This window comes from Pongo pygmaeus, chromosome 6, assembly GCF_028885625.2.
Source record: "Pongo pygmaeus isolate AG05252 chromosome 6, NHGRI_mPonPyg2-v2.0_pri, whole genome shotgun sequence".
Taxonomy (NCBI): domain Eukaryota; kingdom Metazoa; phylum Chordata; class Mammalia; order Primates; family Hominidae; genus Pongo; species Pongo pygmaeus.
The window spans coordinates 139,296,307-139,314,163 of record NC_072379.2 but is presented as its reverse complement, the minus strand read 5'-3'; the positions used below and the strand labels follow the sequence as shown (position 1 = coordinate 139,314,163).

Here is a 17,857-nt window from a genome sequence, read left to right as displayed (position 1 = left end):
GTATGAGAGCCCGTGACATCTCCTCTGCCTGGGATAAAGCTTCCTTAAGTATTGAGCCTCTGTTGGATACTTTATTTTAGGAATATATGTGCTGAGGAATGTTGTCTAGTGCCCCTCAGCTTATCTGATCTCTAATGCAGGGGTTGACAAACCTGTTCCATGAAGAGGCAGAGAGTAAATATTTTTGACTTTGGGGAACCATCCAGTCTCTCCCCCAACTACTCAGCTCTGTAGAGCAAAATAAGCCACAGAAAACATGGGACAGTTAGATGTAGCCAGACTTGGCCAAAGAGCCCTGCTTTCCTGACCCTGATCTGGTATGTGATTAAAAAGGCAAAATTGATATTTTTTAATGTGTGCTTTTGGGCCTTTCGAAGTATTATAGAATTATATGTGGACCAAGAAGAAGGGTTGTGAATGGTTGCTAAGTCTGCCTTGCCCCCTTTTATTATTTATTTATTTATTTATGTTTTTGGGACAGAGTCTCGCTCTGTCACCCAGACTGGAGTGCAGTGGCGCAGTCCTGGCTCACTGCAACCTCTGCCTCCTGGGTTCAAGCGATTCTCCTGCCTCAGCCTCCCAAGTAGCTGGGATTACAGGTGCATGCCACCACGCTTGGCTAATTTTTTGTATTTTTAGTAGATAACAGGGTTTCACTGTGTTAGCCGGGATGGTCTCCATCTCTTGATCTCATGATCTGCCCACTTTGGCCTCCCAGAATGCTGGGATTACAGGTGTGAGCCACCGCGCCCGGCTTGCCCCCTTTTAAAGGGTCCAGAACAGAGCACTCCACAGTCTTTCTTGGTAATGCATTCCAGTGTTTTCCACAGCCTGTGCAGTCAGGAAAGCCTTCTAACGTCTACACTAAATCCCTTCTGCTGCAGTTTTTCTGTCTTGATGTTTCGGGCGCTCTAGCACTGGAGTGGAAGTTAAGAGGCCTAGGTTATGTTTCCAGCTTACCCACTAACTTTCTGTGACACTTGGGGTAAGTCACGCAACCCGTCCGTGTGTCTCAGTTCCCCTTCCCATGGAATAGAAACTATTCCAGTCTTCCCTGGGGCCTGTAACATTGGGCTGTTGTGTTTTGAACAAGCACCTGTTGTTATTTCATTTGTCAATGGTGCTTTATGAATGTGATCCCTCAGGTAGAGTGATCTGTAGGCCATCTTAATACATGCCTGTCAATCCCCTTCTGTCAGTGCCCCCAAGCTGAGAGAACTAACGTTTCCAACAGAGTTAAGTATGAGTTAAAATGTAATTTTCCACAATTCTTTAACCCAGTAATGATATATGATATAAGAGAAATGCAGGTTGCTTTAGACCTGTTCTTATGCTATTGATTATTATCTTTTAACTGGTTTTTCAAGTACTCTGCTGGTAATAGTTTAATTTTTGAGAAAGAACTTTGTTGTGACTAAATATGGACCTCTTTTGCTGTTCCTTTGTTCTTCACAAGCTATTGTTCTCTGACATGGGCAGGGATGTAAAGGAAATCTAGTTAACTTAATTCCTTTGTCTTTGTAGCAGCCTGTCTGGTCAGAATGCACTCGTGATTGGGATTTGGCTCTCTAGGGGGTGGCTGTTGCCTGCCAGGGAAGCTGTTTTAAAACAAGTAATACCTAGGGAATAACTGGCAGCTCCAGGGAAAAGAATATACTAGCCAGACACCCTTTGAAGTCAGCCCCTCTGTTCCCCCCCCTTTTTCCTTTGATGCTAAATGTCAGGATTTCCTGGTAGTAATGTGTTGAATATAGGAGTCTCAGCCCCACCACATCTTCATGCAGCTGCAGCATTTTTTTCCCCTCAAGGGAGAGCCACAAGGCCGATGATGACATGTTCTTTCATTTTTGACTTGCCAGAGAGACTCTCTTCTTTGCCACCAGACCGGGGAATGTGGAGCTTTTGGAAACTAGTGTGAAAGGAATTATCATGCTGCTGCTTTTCTTAGACCGTGCAACTGTAGTGTAGTCCCTTTGCTGTCCGTTGTTCACAGTGTTGCCTTGGCAAGGAGTAGAATAACCAACCCCGTTTGGCTGCTCCCAGTAAAGGCCCTGATGCTTCCTGGACTTCTTTGCCTATGGTTAACGCTGGTTAGTGGCATGAATACCATTCCTCTTTGTGTGAACAAAGAAATATGGGTATGTGCCGTGCCTTATAGGTTCAAAACACTGGCTTGCTTCTACCAGAGAACTGATAGGAGGAGAAACTGGAGACAGCTAAGAAGTAGCCATATGTGTTTTTTATTCCAAAGGCCTGCTGTACATGCCTGTCTAGAAGTTAACAGGGATGAAGAGCAGAGGGAGACTAGCTGAAGTCAGGCATGTGGGAGTTTGTAGAGATGTTTAATTGTAAAATCAGGTTCTGTTCATCCTAAATTCCTTTATTTTGTTTTGCTTTTAAATGACATTAAAAATGGTGGTCATCCTGTGCTATTTGTCCCTCGCTGATAGTTGAATGCTTTTCTTGTAGTACTCATTGGCCTACGCCTGCTTGAAGTTAGTCAATTACTCCTTCTTCTTCTGGCTCCCCTTTTATCTGAGTAACAACTTCGGCTGGAAGGAGGCGGAAGCCGACAAGCTGTCCATTTGGTACGACGTTGGAGGGATCATAGGTATGCCAGTGATGTGTCTTTTCCATAATAAAGAGTTAGTCACTAGTGATCTTTTACTGCGTTGTGAAATCTGGCCTCATTTAAAGTTTTATTACTTATTCTACAGCCATTTTGCCTAAACTGTCCTACTAGTAAACAGCCAAACTCAAAAAAAAAAAAAAAGAAAAGAAAAGAAAAAATAAGAGGTCCGTAGAAAGGAAGACCCAGCCTAAGGCAGCGCTGTGATTTATTGGACTCTTTTTTCTTAGTCCTTTGTTGATGGATCAGTTCTTTTGTCTCGGGAAGCACATGGGAATCTCTTTAAATGCAATCCTTTCATACTGCTTTCTCAGTGATATCTTAGCTCTAAAGCTAATTGTATGTCAGAGATCCAAGTTAGAATGTGAACGTGTTCATTGTATCTACCTCCCGCCTTCCCCACCTTCCCCAGCCTAAAAAGGAAGAATACACCAGTCCCCCACTTATCTGTGGTTTCACTTTTCGAAGTTTCAGTTACTCTTAATACCGTACAATAAGATATTTTCAGAGAGACCATTCACATAACTTATGTTACAGTATATTGTTATTATTTTCTATTTTGTCGTTAGTTATTGTTAATTTCTGTGCCCAACTTATAAATTAAACTTGATCGTGGGTATGTATGTATAGAAAAAAAGCATAGTATATATAGAGTTTGGTACTGTCTGTGGTTTCAGGCATCCACGGGGTCGTGGAACATATCTGCTGAGGATAAAGGAGAAATACACCTTAGTGTGTAGGTCATCAGATCATAGAGGTAGACATAACAGCAGGGATTAATTTTTGTGAATGTTTTACAGTCGTTTCATTATAAATGAAGATTTTAATAGTGGTTTTTTTTTTTTTTTTGCTGTAGCTAGAAGTATCAACAAGGAAGTAATAAGTATGAACAAGGAAGTAAGGTAGAGGAGCAGAATGTGTTTTAGTGGGTATTACTTAAATGGCTGTGCCAGATCTTAATAACCTTCAATAATGTTAACATTTAGAATTGTGGTGAGACTCAACTGCCGTGAACTTGTGAAAGCAGTCTGTGCTAGGAAATCTACTATTACTGTATTTGAAGTTGGCTGCCCGTATTCTTAAATCCAGAGCCAAAGTGAGGTTGCCACCTTTAGACCTCACCATATTCTGTATCCTCTGAAGTTGAAATTGTCCAGCTGCCTGCTATCTGATAAGGACACACCAGATGTCCCATATCCCCTAGAACTCAGAATGGTGCTGTATGTGACATTGTTGCTTGAAAGATTCATATCCCTGCTTTTTAAAGATTGTGTCCTATTAGCAAACCATAACTGCTAAATTTTATTTTAGTGAATATTTACTAGCCACTTTTTTTTTTTTTTTTTTGGAGATGGGGGTACTGCTCTGTCACCCATGCTGGAGTGCAGTGGCACGATCTTGGCTCACTGCAGCCACAACCTCCTGGGCTCAAGCGATCCTCCCTAAGTACCTGGGGCTACAGTCATGCACCACCACACCCAGCTAATTTTTTTGTATTTTTTGTAGAGATGGCGTTTCACTGTATTCCCCAGGCTGGTCTCAAACTCCTGAGCTCAGGCAGTTTGCCCATCTCGGCCTCCCAGAGTGCTGGGATTACAGGCGTGAGCCACTGTGCCCACCTACTGGCCTCAATATACTGTAAGGCACAGTTTTTTGGTTTTTGAGACATGATCTTGCTCTGTTGCCCAGGCTGGAGTGCAGTGGCATGATATAGCTCACTGTAGCCTCAGCCTCCTGGGTTCAGGTAGCACGATACGGTTCACCACAGCCTCAACCTCCTGGGCTCAAGCGATCCTCCTACCTCAGCCTCCCAAGTAGCTGGGAATATAGACACGTGCTACCACACCCGGCTAATTTATCTTTTATAGAGATAAGGGCACTGTGTTGCCCAGGCTGGTTTTGAACCCCTGGCCTCAAGCAGTGCCCCAGCCTTGGTCTCCCAAAGTGCTGGGATTATAGGTGTGAGCCACCATGCCCAGCGAGGCGTAGTTCTTAATTCATTATCTTTTAAATTAAAAAGAAAAATCAAAAATAACATTCACAACTTGTTTTTGTAAGGGATAGCCGATGGCTTTGACAATTTTTCCTTTTTTCATGTTTTGCTGTCTGATTTGTGGTCTCCTGTCCCCATTGGTCAACATGGCGATTTAACAGACAGTTTACTCCTAAAAGGAGGTCATGGAGGACCCCTTTTCAGGGAGTCAGACATATTTTTTTTTTTTTTGAGACGGAGTCTCGCTCGCTCTGTCGCCCAGGCTGGAGCGCAGTGGTGTGATCTCGGCTCACTGCAAGCTCCGCCTCCCAGGTTCACGCCATTCTCCTGCCTCAGCCTCCCAAGTAGCTGGGACTACAGGTGCCTGCCACCACGCCCGGCTAATTTTTTTGTATTTTTAGTAGAGACAGGGTTTCACTGTGTTAGCCAGGATGGTCTCCATCTCCTGACCTTGTGATCCACCCGCCTCGGCCTCCCAAAATGCTGGGATTACAGGTGTGAGCCACCGAGCCCGGCCCAGCCATATTTTTTGATAGACCAGTGTCAGGCTGCTGCTAGTGAGACTAGAGGGCAAATGGGGAGCACGCCTCAGGTGAGTGAGCTAAATTAGAAGTGATTTTGATTGCTCGACACTCTGCTTGAAGGTGGAACTTTGCAAGGCTTCATCTCTGACATACTACAGAAGAGAGCGCCGGTTCTTGCCCTGAGTCTGCTTCTGGCAGTTGGGTCCCTCATCGGGTATAGTCGTGAGTATTCTTTTGCAATTACTAATTCCTTTGCTCCCCTAATCTGGTTGGAATAAGGCATTTGTCTGGAGTCAGTGACCAGTGCTGGGGAGAGCCTGGAGACCAGCTTCAAGACCCAATGTGCCACCTTTGCATTGTCCTGTGAATGCCTGGGAAACCTGTCATCACATCGTTTTATTTGTCTTGGGAGGAAACTGGCATCTCTTTTGCTTTGTTAATTTGCTTAAAAGCTTGCTTGGGAGTGTATATGCTTTGTTTGGGGGAGGCTCCAGAGGCACAGCATTATAGCCAATAAAACAATAAAAAGGGAACAGGTTTCAAAAGCGAAAAGATGGTAATTAGTAGGTTTGGTATATGTCCCTTAAGATGCTGCTGAGACAGGAGTAGAGCTTTTCTTTAGCTTTTAGAAGTCTTGTTAGCTTGAGCACCAGCAAGAGGCAGACGTTACAAATCAGAGTTGAAAGAGGCAGAGAGAGTTGTGTCTCTTTGTTGTCTCTGGGAGTGATTTGTGAGGTCACGGAGATATAGATCTTTGCGTACTGTTGGCAGAGGCACATGGAGTCTGCTTTTCAAGTCATCGTGGTTTGTCTGTTTCTTCCCTCACAGGTTCTCCAAATGATAAGTCCATCAATGCCCTTCTGATGACTGTTACAGGTACGGCACATGACTCTGCTCCACTGTGCTTCTGTTACTCTGTAAATTCAGAGGAAAAGGGAAACTGTTTTCTCCCTCAATTTGAGTAGTACCGAAACCTTAATTACAGAGAATTCAAATTTTAAAAGGAAAAACATCTCCTTTTCCAGATTCTTTTTCTCTGCTGTTTCTTACATGACCTTCTCAGTCCTATTGTGACAGAAGCGGTCCCTATTGACAGAGATTTTCTAAGATTTTTGATTACTGCCCCAGCTTCTGCTCTTACCTCTAGAAGCGACTTAGAAAGATGCCACATGGGAGACCAATTCACCAGCTTTCAAAAAAATCCACAATAGCTCGTGTCTCCTCCTGTGTTGGAATAGGTCAGCATTTTGTCACTTGAGCACTAGATAAAATAGTTGGGTGCATTTAGGGACTATGTTATAGAAAAATTACTTATTTTATTTATTATTTATTTATTGAGACAGAATGTTGCTCTGTTGCCCAGGCTGGAGTGTAATGGCGCAGTCTCAGCTAACTGCAACCTCCACCTCCTGGGTTCAAGTGATTCTCCTGCCTCAGCCTCCTGAGTAGCTGGTAATATAGGCGTGCACCACCATGCCTGGCTAATTTTTGTATTTTTAGTAGAGACATGGTTTCACCATGTTGCCCAAGCTGGTCTCAAACTCCTGATCTCAGGTGATCCACCTGCCTTGGCCTCCCAAAATGCTGGGATTATAGGCATGAGCCACCATCCCCAGCCAGAAAAATTACTTATTTTAAACTTTCTAATTTTATTTTTATTTTTGAGAAGGAGTCTCGCTCTTGTCACCCAGACAGGAGTGCAGTGGTGCGATCTCAGCTAACTGCAATCTCCACCTCCTGGGTTCAAGTGATTCTTCTGCCTCAGCCTCCCAAGTAGTTGGGATTACAGGCACCTGCTACCACGCCCAGCTAATTTTTGTATTTTTAGTTGAGACAGCGTTTCACCATGTTGCCCAGGCTGGTCTCAAACTCCTGACTTCAGGTGATCTGCCCAACTCAGCCTCTCAAAATGCTGAGATTACAGGCATGAGCCACTGCGCCCAGCCAGAAAAGTTACTTATTTTAAACTTTAGATCATGCTTGGGAGAGTGAGCTGCTCATTCTACTTGGGGTACATGGGACTGATTCCAGCAGTGGGACCAGATTCACCTGGGCCATCCCATGCCTGATTCATGGGCAGCCTCACTGAGAGCAGTGGCAGATAGAGTCACCTGCTCCATTTCAGTGGCTCTTTCCTCTTTGCTCTTTTTTTTCAATATTTCTGGTTGAATTTGTGTAGTGGAATGATCATATGATGCAACTCTACCATAATAGAATTTATTTGACAAGCTAGTGCAATTAGTTATTAATGAATGTAAACTTCACAGGATTAGAAAGGCTATGTGTTTCACTATATTTTTGTATCTTTGGGTTCTGCAAAATATACTAGAGTGTCACATAATTCAAGAAGGGATTTCAGGAACGTGGATGTTAACTATTAATAGTTTGAAAATGATACTATTTGGGGGTTTCCTTTTTTTTCCATTTCTCTCCAACATATTAAGAAAACTATTGGGATATTATTTTGCCTTATGCAGTAGATTGCTGATGGTTGTGAATTGTGTTTTAATAAGAACCTGTTCTGTTTATGACTTCAGGATTTTTGATTGGTGGACCTTCTAATATGATTAGTTCTGCTATTTCCGCGGACTTGGGTCGCCAGGAGCTTATCCAAAGGAGCAGTGAGGCTTTGGCCACTGTCACAGGAATTGTTGATGGTTCGGGGAGCATTGGAGCTGCAGTGGGCCAGGTGAGAGAACAGGAGAGAGGCTGGGATTCTAGTGTCTTCCCTCAAAGGCGGCTGAATGTGAACCTGCCCTCTGGGCCTCGGTAGGTGGCACTCTTGTGCTGTAGAACGCTGTTCCCAGAGCCCAAGGACTTCCGCCTCCTCTCAGGACCAGCTGATGCGTCCTAATGTAGAGGGACTCTCCATTGTTTTTAGTTCCTTTTTTCTACTTATACTTCTAGATTCTTCCTGTCTGCAAATAAGCTAAGACCTCGTAAGACAGACAGATCCTTCTGCCCCAGCCTGCCACCCCCTTCTTTCTTTCCAGGCTGAACTTGGTATTCCATAGTGGGGAGTGCTTCTTGTTATCCCCCCCTGGCATGTGGACCCCACCATTGCTGTCTCCCGTCTCCCTTTCCCAGACACTCTACTGCATACACGTTCCTTCCTGGGCCCGGCCAGACGTGGCCATGGACTCTGCAGCTGCTCCTGAATCACTCGCTCTGCTTCCTGTGTGTCCAAAAATCTCTGACTGTATCTCAAAGAGTGGCCCATAAGTGTCTGGTATCAGAATCATCTGGGACACTCATTAAAATACAGAACACCAAGCGTACTACAGACTCGCTGAGTTCGAACCTATGGATCTGTATTTTCAACAAGGCTTCTTGGTGATTCTTCCGCACTCGGATGTTTGAGATCCCTACACTAAGATTGGCCTACTATACTTAGAATTATTTACATTGACCTTTTTTTTTTTTTGCATAAATTCAGGCTTTCTCTGGGACAGATATTTCTTTTCTGGCAGAGTCATGAGTCATGCCTCTTCTAGGATATACCACTACAGATTGTAGAGTACTAATTTTGTAGAAAGATGGATCTGAGAGTCATCTGTATGGATAAAAATAGTTGAACCTGTGGAAGTGAATGAAACATTTAATAGGGAAAGAGAATGTTGGCCGAGCCTCAGGGAATGCCCAGAAAGAAAGAGGAAGGCAGCAGAGTAACCTGTAGTCAAGGGAACTGCGTTTGAGAAGGCGTTAGTAAGGTCATGGATGTAGAGGGGTCAGGAGAAAGAGAACTGAAGGATTTGTCTCTTAGGCTCTTAGTTTTGACATCTAGGAGGTCATTAATAACCTTGAAGATTATTGTTACTTGCTTGGTGGGGGTGAATTGCTGATGTCTGATTGCTAGTGGTTAATGAGAGACAAGTATTGAGGTAAAGTAAGCCACGTTAATACTTTGACTACCTAGCTGTATTTTAATAGTCTATATGCACTTGTTAATGTCTGTCTCTCCCACTATAACATAAGCTTCCTGAGCGCAGCATTTTGTTGTATGTTCTTCTGTCACCTTAGTACCTAGAACAGTGCCTGGCACACAGTAGACATTACTTGTGGAATGAATGATTGATATGCTTAGCATATTTGATTATAAGACTAAAGGGCAAAAAACCCCAAAGAAACAAAAACCTTAGCAAAGGCTTGAAAAATACACTTACCTGATCATGCTCTGGAGTGGGAATCGAAAAATGCTCCCAGCCATCAGTTCAGACGTCTTCATCTATGGGATAGAGAGTGGCTGCACTGGGCATCCTTTTCTGATATTATATTATTTTAAGTTATCCTTCCTTACGAATGTTTTCTTCACTAACTAAATGGGTGCATTATAATGAGTATTTCAGAGAATTTGCTTTTATTTAGATTGCCTCACCTGCCAGTATCCGGATCCCTCACTGTGAACTTGGGTCCTAGTCTGACCTTCATGGTTGGGGAAGCATGTCTGGAGTAAATCACTGTTAGCTTCACTCATTCCTCTTGCATGTTGAGTTTTGAATGATTTCCCATTGCCTAAGGGGTGAAAGCCCAAACTCTGTGACTTAGCGTTAAACTCTATCAGCCCTGTCCTTAGCCAGTGTACTAATTTACCCTGAATAACTTTGTTGCCCCATCTTTCCCCGACTTCCCAAGTAAAGAATTGTTTCTCCTTCAGGTTGCCATAGCAGTTGATGCGGTCCTGTAGCAGGCACCTGTCATGGTGTAAGGGTGATGCACCGTGACAGGTGCTCTGCTTGTTTCTTTCGTCTTTGTATTCCCAATGCTTAGTGCTTTTGTTGACACATACTAGGGGTTCAGTAAGATTAAGTTGCAGTATCTGCCCAAGAGAAATGAGAACAAATGTCCACATTAAAACTTGTACATGAGGCTGGGTGTGGTGGCTCATGACAGTAATCCCAGCACTTTGGGAGGCCAAGGCAGGAGGATTACTTGAGGCCAAGAGTTCAAGACCAGCCGAAGCAACATAGTGAGACCCTCATCTCTACAAAAAATAAAAAGTTAGCTGAGCATGGTGGTATGTGCCTGTCCCAACTACTTAGGAGGCTGAGATGGGAGGATCGCTTGAGCCTGGGAAGTCAAGGCTGCAGTGAGTCATGATCACACCACTCCAGTCCAGCCTGGGTGACAGAGCCAGACTCTGTCTCTCTCTCTCTCTCTTTTTTTTTTTTTGAGACAGCATCTGACTCTGATGCCCAGGCTGGAGTGCAGTGGCAGGATCTTGGCTCACTGCAACCTCTGCCTTCTGGGACTCAAGCAATTTTCCCACCTCAGCCTCCCAAGTAGCTTGGACTGCAGGTACCCACCACCATGCCCAGCTAATTTTTGTATTTTTTTTTTGTAGAGACAGGGTTTCACCACGTTGCCCAGACTGGTCTCAAACTCCTGGGCTCAAGTGATCCTCCTGCCTCAGCCTCCCAAAGTGCTAGGATTATAGGCATGAGCCACTTGCCTGGACAAGACCCCATCTTAAAAAAAAAAAAAAACAAACAGAAAGTTGCAGTCAGTTTGGAGCCCCCCTATGCTTCCTGTAGTGGATGATGAGACCTCTGCTTTTTTGCTACACATGATGTGATCTAATATAAATCACATAGTCGTTCTGCATTAATTTTTTTCACGTGTACATTTCAGTAACAATGTGATTAAAGAATGCCACCCTTTTGTGTCTGTGGCCACATTGATTTTTGACAAGGGTGCCAGGACCATTCAATGGGGAAAGGATGGTCTCTCAATAAATAGTATTGGGAAAACTGGATATCCACGTGAAAAGAATGAAGTTGGAGCTGAGGAGTAGGGGAGGAAAGACAAAAAAAAAAAAAAAAGAATGAGGTTGGACCCTAACCTTACCTCATATGCAAAAATTACCTCAAAATGGATTAAAGGCCTAACTTGAAGAACTTAAAATTATAAAACTCATAGAAGAAAACAGGGACAAATCTTCATGACAAATATGTACAAATGAACAATAAGCACATGAAGAGTCTCAGCATCCTTAGTCATTAGGAAAATGCAAATCAAAAACACAGTGAGCTGTGACTTCATACTTACTACGATGGCTGTAATTAAAAAACAGGAAAGGTGACTGGTGTTGGCAATGATGTGCAGAAATTGGAGCCCTGCATTGCTGGTGGGAATGCAAAATGATGCAGCTTCTGTGAAAAATACTTTGGTGCTTCTTCAAAAAAATTTAAATAGAATTACCATATGACCCAGCAATGCCACTCCTAGTTATTTCCCAAAAGATTGAAAACTGGGGGCCAGGCACCGTGGCTCATGCCTGTAATCCCAGCACTTTGGGAGGCCAAGGTGGGTGGATCACTTGAGGTCAGGAGTTCGAGACCAGCCTGGCCAACATGGTGAAACCCTGTCTCTACCAAAAATACAAAAATTAGATGGATGTGGTGGCAGGTGCCTGTAATCCCAGCTACTCAGGAGGCTGAGGCAGGATAATTGCTTGAACCTGGGAGGTGGAGGTTGCAGTGAGCCAAGATCACACCACTGCACTCCAGCCTGGGTGACAGAGGAAGACTCCGTCTCAAAAAAACAAAAAAACAAAAAAAACTGGGACTCAGATGTTTGTATGTCAACATTTATTGCAGTATTATTCATAGTAGCCAAAAGGTGGAAACTACTTGGGTCCATCAGCAGATGAATGGAGAAACAAAATGTGGTATATCCATACAATGGAATGCTAATGAGCCATTAAAAAGAAATGAAGGCAGGTTACAGTGAGCTGTGATCATACCATTACACTACAGCCTGGGCAACAGAGAAAGACCCTGTCCCTTTTAATCCCAGCACTCTGGGAGGTTGAGGTGGGTGGATTACCTGAGGTTAGGAGTTCGAGACCAGCCTGGCCAACATGGTGAATCCTCATCTCTACTAAAAATACAAAAATTAGCCAGCAGGGGTGGCACCTCAGCTACTTGGGAGGCTGAGGCAGGACAATCGCTTGAACCTGGGAGGAGGAGGTTGCAGTGAGCCAAGATCGCACCACTGCACTCCAGCCTGGGTGACAGAGCAAGACTCCATTTAAAAAAAAAAAAAGTCCAGGCGCAGTGGCTCATGCTTGTAATCCCAGCACTTTGGGAGGCTGAAGTGAGTGAATCACCTGAGGTCAGGAGTTCCAGACCAGCCTGGGCAATGTGGTGAAACCTCATCTCTACTAAAAATACAAAAATTAGCCGAGCATGGTGGCTCACACCTGTAGTCCCAGCTACTCGGGAGGCTGAGGCAGGAGAATCACTGGAACCTGGGAGACAGAGGTTGCAGTGAGCAGAGATTGCCCCACTGCACTCCAGCCTGGGTGACAGAGCAAGACTCCATCTCCAAAAAAAAAAGGAGTGAAATTCCAATGTAGTTTACCTTGAAAGCATTATGCTAAGTTAAACAAGCCAGACATAAAAGGACAAATACTGTGTTTCCATTTACACGAAATACCTAGCAGAGGCCAGTTCATGGAACCAGAAAGAAGAGGTTAGCAAGGGCTGGGGAGATGGGCAGTTAATTTCTTAATAGGAACAGAGTTTCTATTTGGATGATGAAAACGTTTGGAAATAGATGGTCGTGATGGTTGTACGACATTATGAATGTAACTGATACCACTGGATTGTACACTTAAAAATGGTTAAAATGGGCCGGGCACAGTACGCCTGTAATCCCAGAACTTTGGGAGGCCGAGGTGGGCGGATCACAAGGTCAGGAGATCGAGACCATCCTGGCTAACATGGTGAAAACCCATCTCTACTAAAAATACAAAAAATTGGCCAGGTGAGGTGGCAGGCACCTGTAGTCCCAGCTACTTGGGAGGTTGAGGCAGGAGAATGATGTGAACCTGGGAGGCAGAGCTTGCAGTGAGCTGAGATTGCGCCACTGCACTCCAGCCTGAGCGACAGAGTGAGACTCCATCTCAAAAAAAAAAAAAAAAAAGGTTAAAATGGCAAATTTTATGTAAGTTATATCTTACCATAATAAGAGAAAAAAAGAAAATGGGTTAAAAATGTGCAATTAGATCCTTTTCAATAATTGAAAGTAAAGTAAAAGAGTATGCTGTAGGATGCAAAGGTAGTACTGCAACACTGTGAGCAAACAGCCTAATTGGAAAATCAGTGGCATACTTAAAGACAAACTATTTTTGAGGCATCAGTTATAGTACCTTTCATTGGAAGAAAGAATGATTAAATGGGAGTGGCTTGTGGATGTTCATCTTCCTCGCTAAATAGCAAAGTGAATAAAAATAAACCTTCTGAACTGACAACTTCTATTATACAGTTTTTCCATTTGGACTCTGCATGCTTAAATGGGCCATTAATCACAGCAGGCACATGTATGTGGAAGAGGTTTGTAAACTGCAAAACATACAAATCCTGTTCCCTTCTTATTTTCTAAAAGCCATGTTTAATCTACTTTTTAGCTGCTTCCTTTTATGAATTTATAAAGAATTATATTGTAATTTTTTTTTTTCTCCCTTTCAGTATTTAGTGTCTCTGATCCGGGACAAGCTAGGATGGATGTGGGTTTTCTACTTTTTCATTCTCATGGTAAGTGTGTGCTCCTTTAAAAAAAAAAAAAAAGTCATTTTTCTATTAATTTAAGTTCAAAGCATTTACTTAAGTCACTTCAGCAAAATTGTTGATTACTTTTAAAGGCTCCTTTGTGAAAAGTAACATTTTATTAGTCTAAAAGACACATTCTTCTTCTGCTTCTTTTTTTTTTTTTTTTTTTTGAGGCAGAGTCTCGCTCTGTTGCCCAGGCTAAAGTGTGGTGGTGCGATCTCGGCTCACTGCAGCCTCTGCCTCCCGGGTTCAAGCGAGTCTCCCATCTCAGCCTCCCGAGTAGCTGGGATTACAGGCGCCTGCCACCACACCTGGCTAGTTTTTGTATTTTTAGTAGAGACGGGGTTTCACCATATTGGCCAGGCTGGTCTTGAACTTCTGACCTCAGCTGATCCACCCGCCTCGGCCTCCCAAAGTGCTGGGATTACAGGTGTGAGCCACCGCGCCTGGCCTCACATTCTTTTTAAGGAAGAAAAAGGCTCTCAGTTTGCTCTTGACCTGAGTCTAATGAATATTGCCATTTATGATTTCAGAAAAACAAGAAGAGACTTATTTAAAGTATCACCAGCCCCTTAATCAGTACACTCTTTAGGCTACCCTCTATCTGCTGAATATAATTTAGGAATTCTGAAGTAAATGATAATGTATACCAAGCAACACTGAGTTAAAAGAGAAGCACTGCTGTAATTAACACTGTCATGTTTCCCGGTTCTAAAATGTTGATAGTTTCTTGAGGAAATATTTATGATGCCCTAGACATTCTTGGCTGGGATTCTCTACTTTCTTGGAAATAGCCAATACAGAGTAAGGCCTTGTTTATTTTTATTTATTTATTTTTTGAGACAGGTCTCATTCTGTCACCCAGGCTGGAGTGCAGTGGCACGATCACAGCTCACTATAGCCTTGACCTCCTGGGCTCAGGTGATCCTGGGCTCAGGTGGTCCTCCCACCTCAGCCTCCTGATTAGCTGAGACTATAGGTGTGTGCCACCATGCCTGGTAACTTTTTGAATTTTTCCTAGAGGTGGTTTCACCATGTTGCCCAGGCTGGTCTCAAACTCCTGAGGCTTTGTGCTTTTAAAATGTTGCTCTCTGTTATGAGCTGTGACATACTCAGGCATGTTATTGTGGGACAGTGCTCAAGACAGGTCTGCCTGAGAGAGTCTGGAAGGCACCAGGGATGCATTCAGTGTCCTGTCCTCAAATTCAGGGCACTGTAATTGAAAGCAGCCTCCACCACCCCTACTCCAGGCAGCTGTCCTCTTGCTGTGGTCAAGGAGCCCCAGGATAGTCCAGCTCTGGGAATACCTTGGAGCTTTCGTCTTATTCCCATCTAGTTTCCAAAGACTGGGCCATGTAACTTGTGTTCCATTTCTGACATCCATGCTAAGTAGAGGGAAGTATCTTGTGATGAACTTTCTGATGTGATCATACTAGGAATTGTAGTAGAAAGAAAACTTTATCTATTATAAGGATCATTGTTGTTAATCTGAGCCTCTGGTCTCAGTTCTCTGCTCCGCCTATGGCAAATTATTTGTATGTATTGTTCTTTTTTTGGCAACTGAAATGTGATGTTGAGTGTTTTGTAATATTAGCCATGATTTTCAAAATCATTTTCTAATTCATTGAAGATTAAACATTATCTTTGTATGAAGTCAAAATGAATGTAATTGTCCAAATCCATTATTATGTTCAAAACATGACACTCTAACAGAAGTAAATTGTTGCTGCATATTTGATACTATTTTCTCTTCACAGACAAGTTGTACAATTGTGTTTATCTCGCCATTAATAGTGAGGGAAATATTCTCTCTCGTGCTAAGGAGACAGGCTCACATATTGAGGGAGTGACTGGTGCCCACGAGACAGAAAGAACAATGTCAGCCACATCAGGACTGCTGGGGCTTCGAGTCTGCCCTAATTTGGATTTGTCTAGGAGCTCCAGCCTGATCTTGGATTGTTAGGCGTCTCTCAACACTGCCAGCCACCTGAGATGCTGACCAGCGGTGAAGGCTGCACTAGTTTTCTACACTACAGGAATTATTGTTGATGATTTTTGCTGTTGTTTCATGAATGTGCCGAGTGACTTCTGACTCTGCCAGCATCTTTGACCTCTGACTCTGCCAGCATCTTTGACCTCTGACTCTGCCAGCATCTTTGTTTAGCCTATTGAGGTTTAGCGTTTTAACCTTAACTGTTGTTTTGGACTTGAACTTTCTCTAGCCTTGAAAATAGAGTGAACAGGAGGCAAAGCCACGCGTGGTTTGTGTTGGTGATATGCTCCACAAATGGAAGAGATCATTGCATTTTGCTTTGGTAATGAGTTTACAGAGAGTGGCTCATCTTTGAAGCATCAAATCCTGATCAAATGCTCAAGCTGGACCGAGCTGCAAGCCTGCCTTGGACAAAGAATCCCTCTGTTCACTGTGGTGGGAAAGATCACACTACATGCCTGTTGATTGGCTCAGTCACTGTGTCTGATCTAAACGTCATTCAGCCCTAGAAGCATGAATAGCTTCAAATTATTGTCAACTTGTTCTCTTCCATCTTCATTCAAATTAACTTTGACTCCTGGAAGTATTTCGTCTTCCTTTCAAGGACCATAAGGTACATCAGTTATCTTGAACATTCTGACGTGTAAAGGACCATAAGGTACATCAGTTATCTTGAACATTCCGACGTGTAACTCAGAGCCGAAGCACTCCATCCCAGATTTGTTGTCTGGGAACTTTAGGATCCTCTAGGAAGCTAATCTGCTTAGTCTATTTTTAGAGGATTGATCTCTGGCACAACCAGCTTCCTGGAGTTACCTCAGCAGAAGACTAGAATTAGAGAAAAGGGAAAGACCTTTTTTTCTAGTAAGTGTCAAGTACAGATGCTCTTTGACTTATGATGGGGTTATGTCCCAGTAAACCCATTGGAAGTCAAATGCATTTAATACCCCTGACCTACTGAACACCACAGCTTAGCCTCGTCCACCCTAAATGTACTCAGAACACTTAGAATTGCCCACAGTTGGGCAGAATCATCTAACACAAACTCTATTTTATAATCAAGTGTTGAATATATCATGTAATTTATTGAATATTGTACATTATGTTGAAATTGCAACCATTTCACACCATTGTAAAGTCCAAAAATCAGAAGCCGAGGACTGTCTGTACATGACATTGAATCACATGAATGGATTACTAGGGCCTGAGGGGTGTCCATTCTTTAGAAAAATGTAGAGTATATATATCTTCAGGGCTGTGAATTCCATACTAGTTATCAATATTTTAAGATCATTCTGTATATATATATTTTAAATTATACAAGCAAACTAGGAGGAGAATGTGCAATTTTGAGGGATACCTAATTTGCATTGGGCTAGGGGATATTTTTCAACCTCTTGCTTTATACTCTGATATGGGGTGTGTTTATGAACTTGTTGATGTTATTTAATCATACAGATTTCCAATCAGTGTATTGCTCATTTACTGACAAAAAGGGAAAATACGAAACACAGAAAGGGAAAATAAACTGACTTTTATAATGAATCTCCATTTCGTTACTTAAATCTATATACCATGAGCACTGAGATTTAGAATGTGATCGGTGCCCTTATGTTTCCTGATACTGAGCGCTCCCGGGTGAGCCCACGCTGACCCACAGCATTGCTGGGTCACGTGCTCCCTCACCTGAGGTGCTGGGGTGGCTTCGTTTCCATCTGTTCTGTGAAAACTTGCCCTTTCCCACTGTGGAAGACTGTGCACGGTTTGGATGAATTGCCCGGTTGTAAGTTAAGGGCCGTCTGTTTTCTCATTGAACCTCTTGGCTGGCGTTTGGCTCAGTTTCCTTTCCAGCTGCACTGTGGGTATGGTCTCATCTTTGTGTCCCCACGCCAGCCTGTGTTTTCTTACCCAGTTGAACCTTAGATCGGTGACTGTTCCCCTGACCTTTCTATGGCCCCCGAGCTGTACTGAAATGAAACCATTTAACAATTTTTTTTGAGACAAAAGTCTTGCTCTGTCACCCACACTGGAGTGCAGTGGCACGATCATGGCTCACTGCAGCCTCGACCTCCTGAAGTTAAAAGCCATCCTCCCGCCTCAGTTCCCGAGGAGCTGGGACTAGCCTCCCAAGTAGCTGGACCGTGCGCCACCATGCCTGGCTAATTA

General features: G+C 43.3%; 1 protein-coding gene across 4 annotated transcripts in view; it reads left to right on the top strand.

Annotated features, from left to right (window-relative positions):
* Window positions 1-17,236, top strand: part of SLC37A3 (solute carrier family 37 member 3) — a 60,838-nt gene extending 43,602 nt beyond the window's left edge. For 2 of the 4 annotated variants that reach the window (XM_054495844.2, XM_063667886.1), the window contains 6 exons: window positions 2,470-2,611; window positions 5,267-5,368; window positions 5,975-6,022; window positions 7,684-7,835; window positions 13,618-13,683; window positions 15,456-17,236. In XM_054495844.2, the coding sequence (XP_054351819.1) occupies window positions 2,470-2,611; window positions 5,267-5,368; window positions 5,975-6,022; window positions 7,684-7,835; window positions 13,618-13,683; window positions 15,456-15,548 (603 nt within the window). In that variant the 3' untranslated portion in view covers window positions 15,549-17,236. The remainder of the gene's footprint in view (window positions 1-2,469; window positions 2,612-5,266; window positions 5,369-5,974; window positions 6,023-7,683; window positions 7,836-13,617; window positions 13,684-15,455) is intronic. The other 2 variants (XM_063667885.1, XM_063667884.1) reach the window with 1 other exon arrangement.
* The last annotated feature ends 621 nt before the right edge of the window (window positions 17,237-17,857 follow it).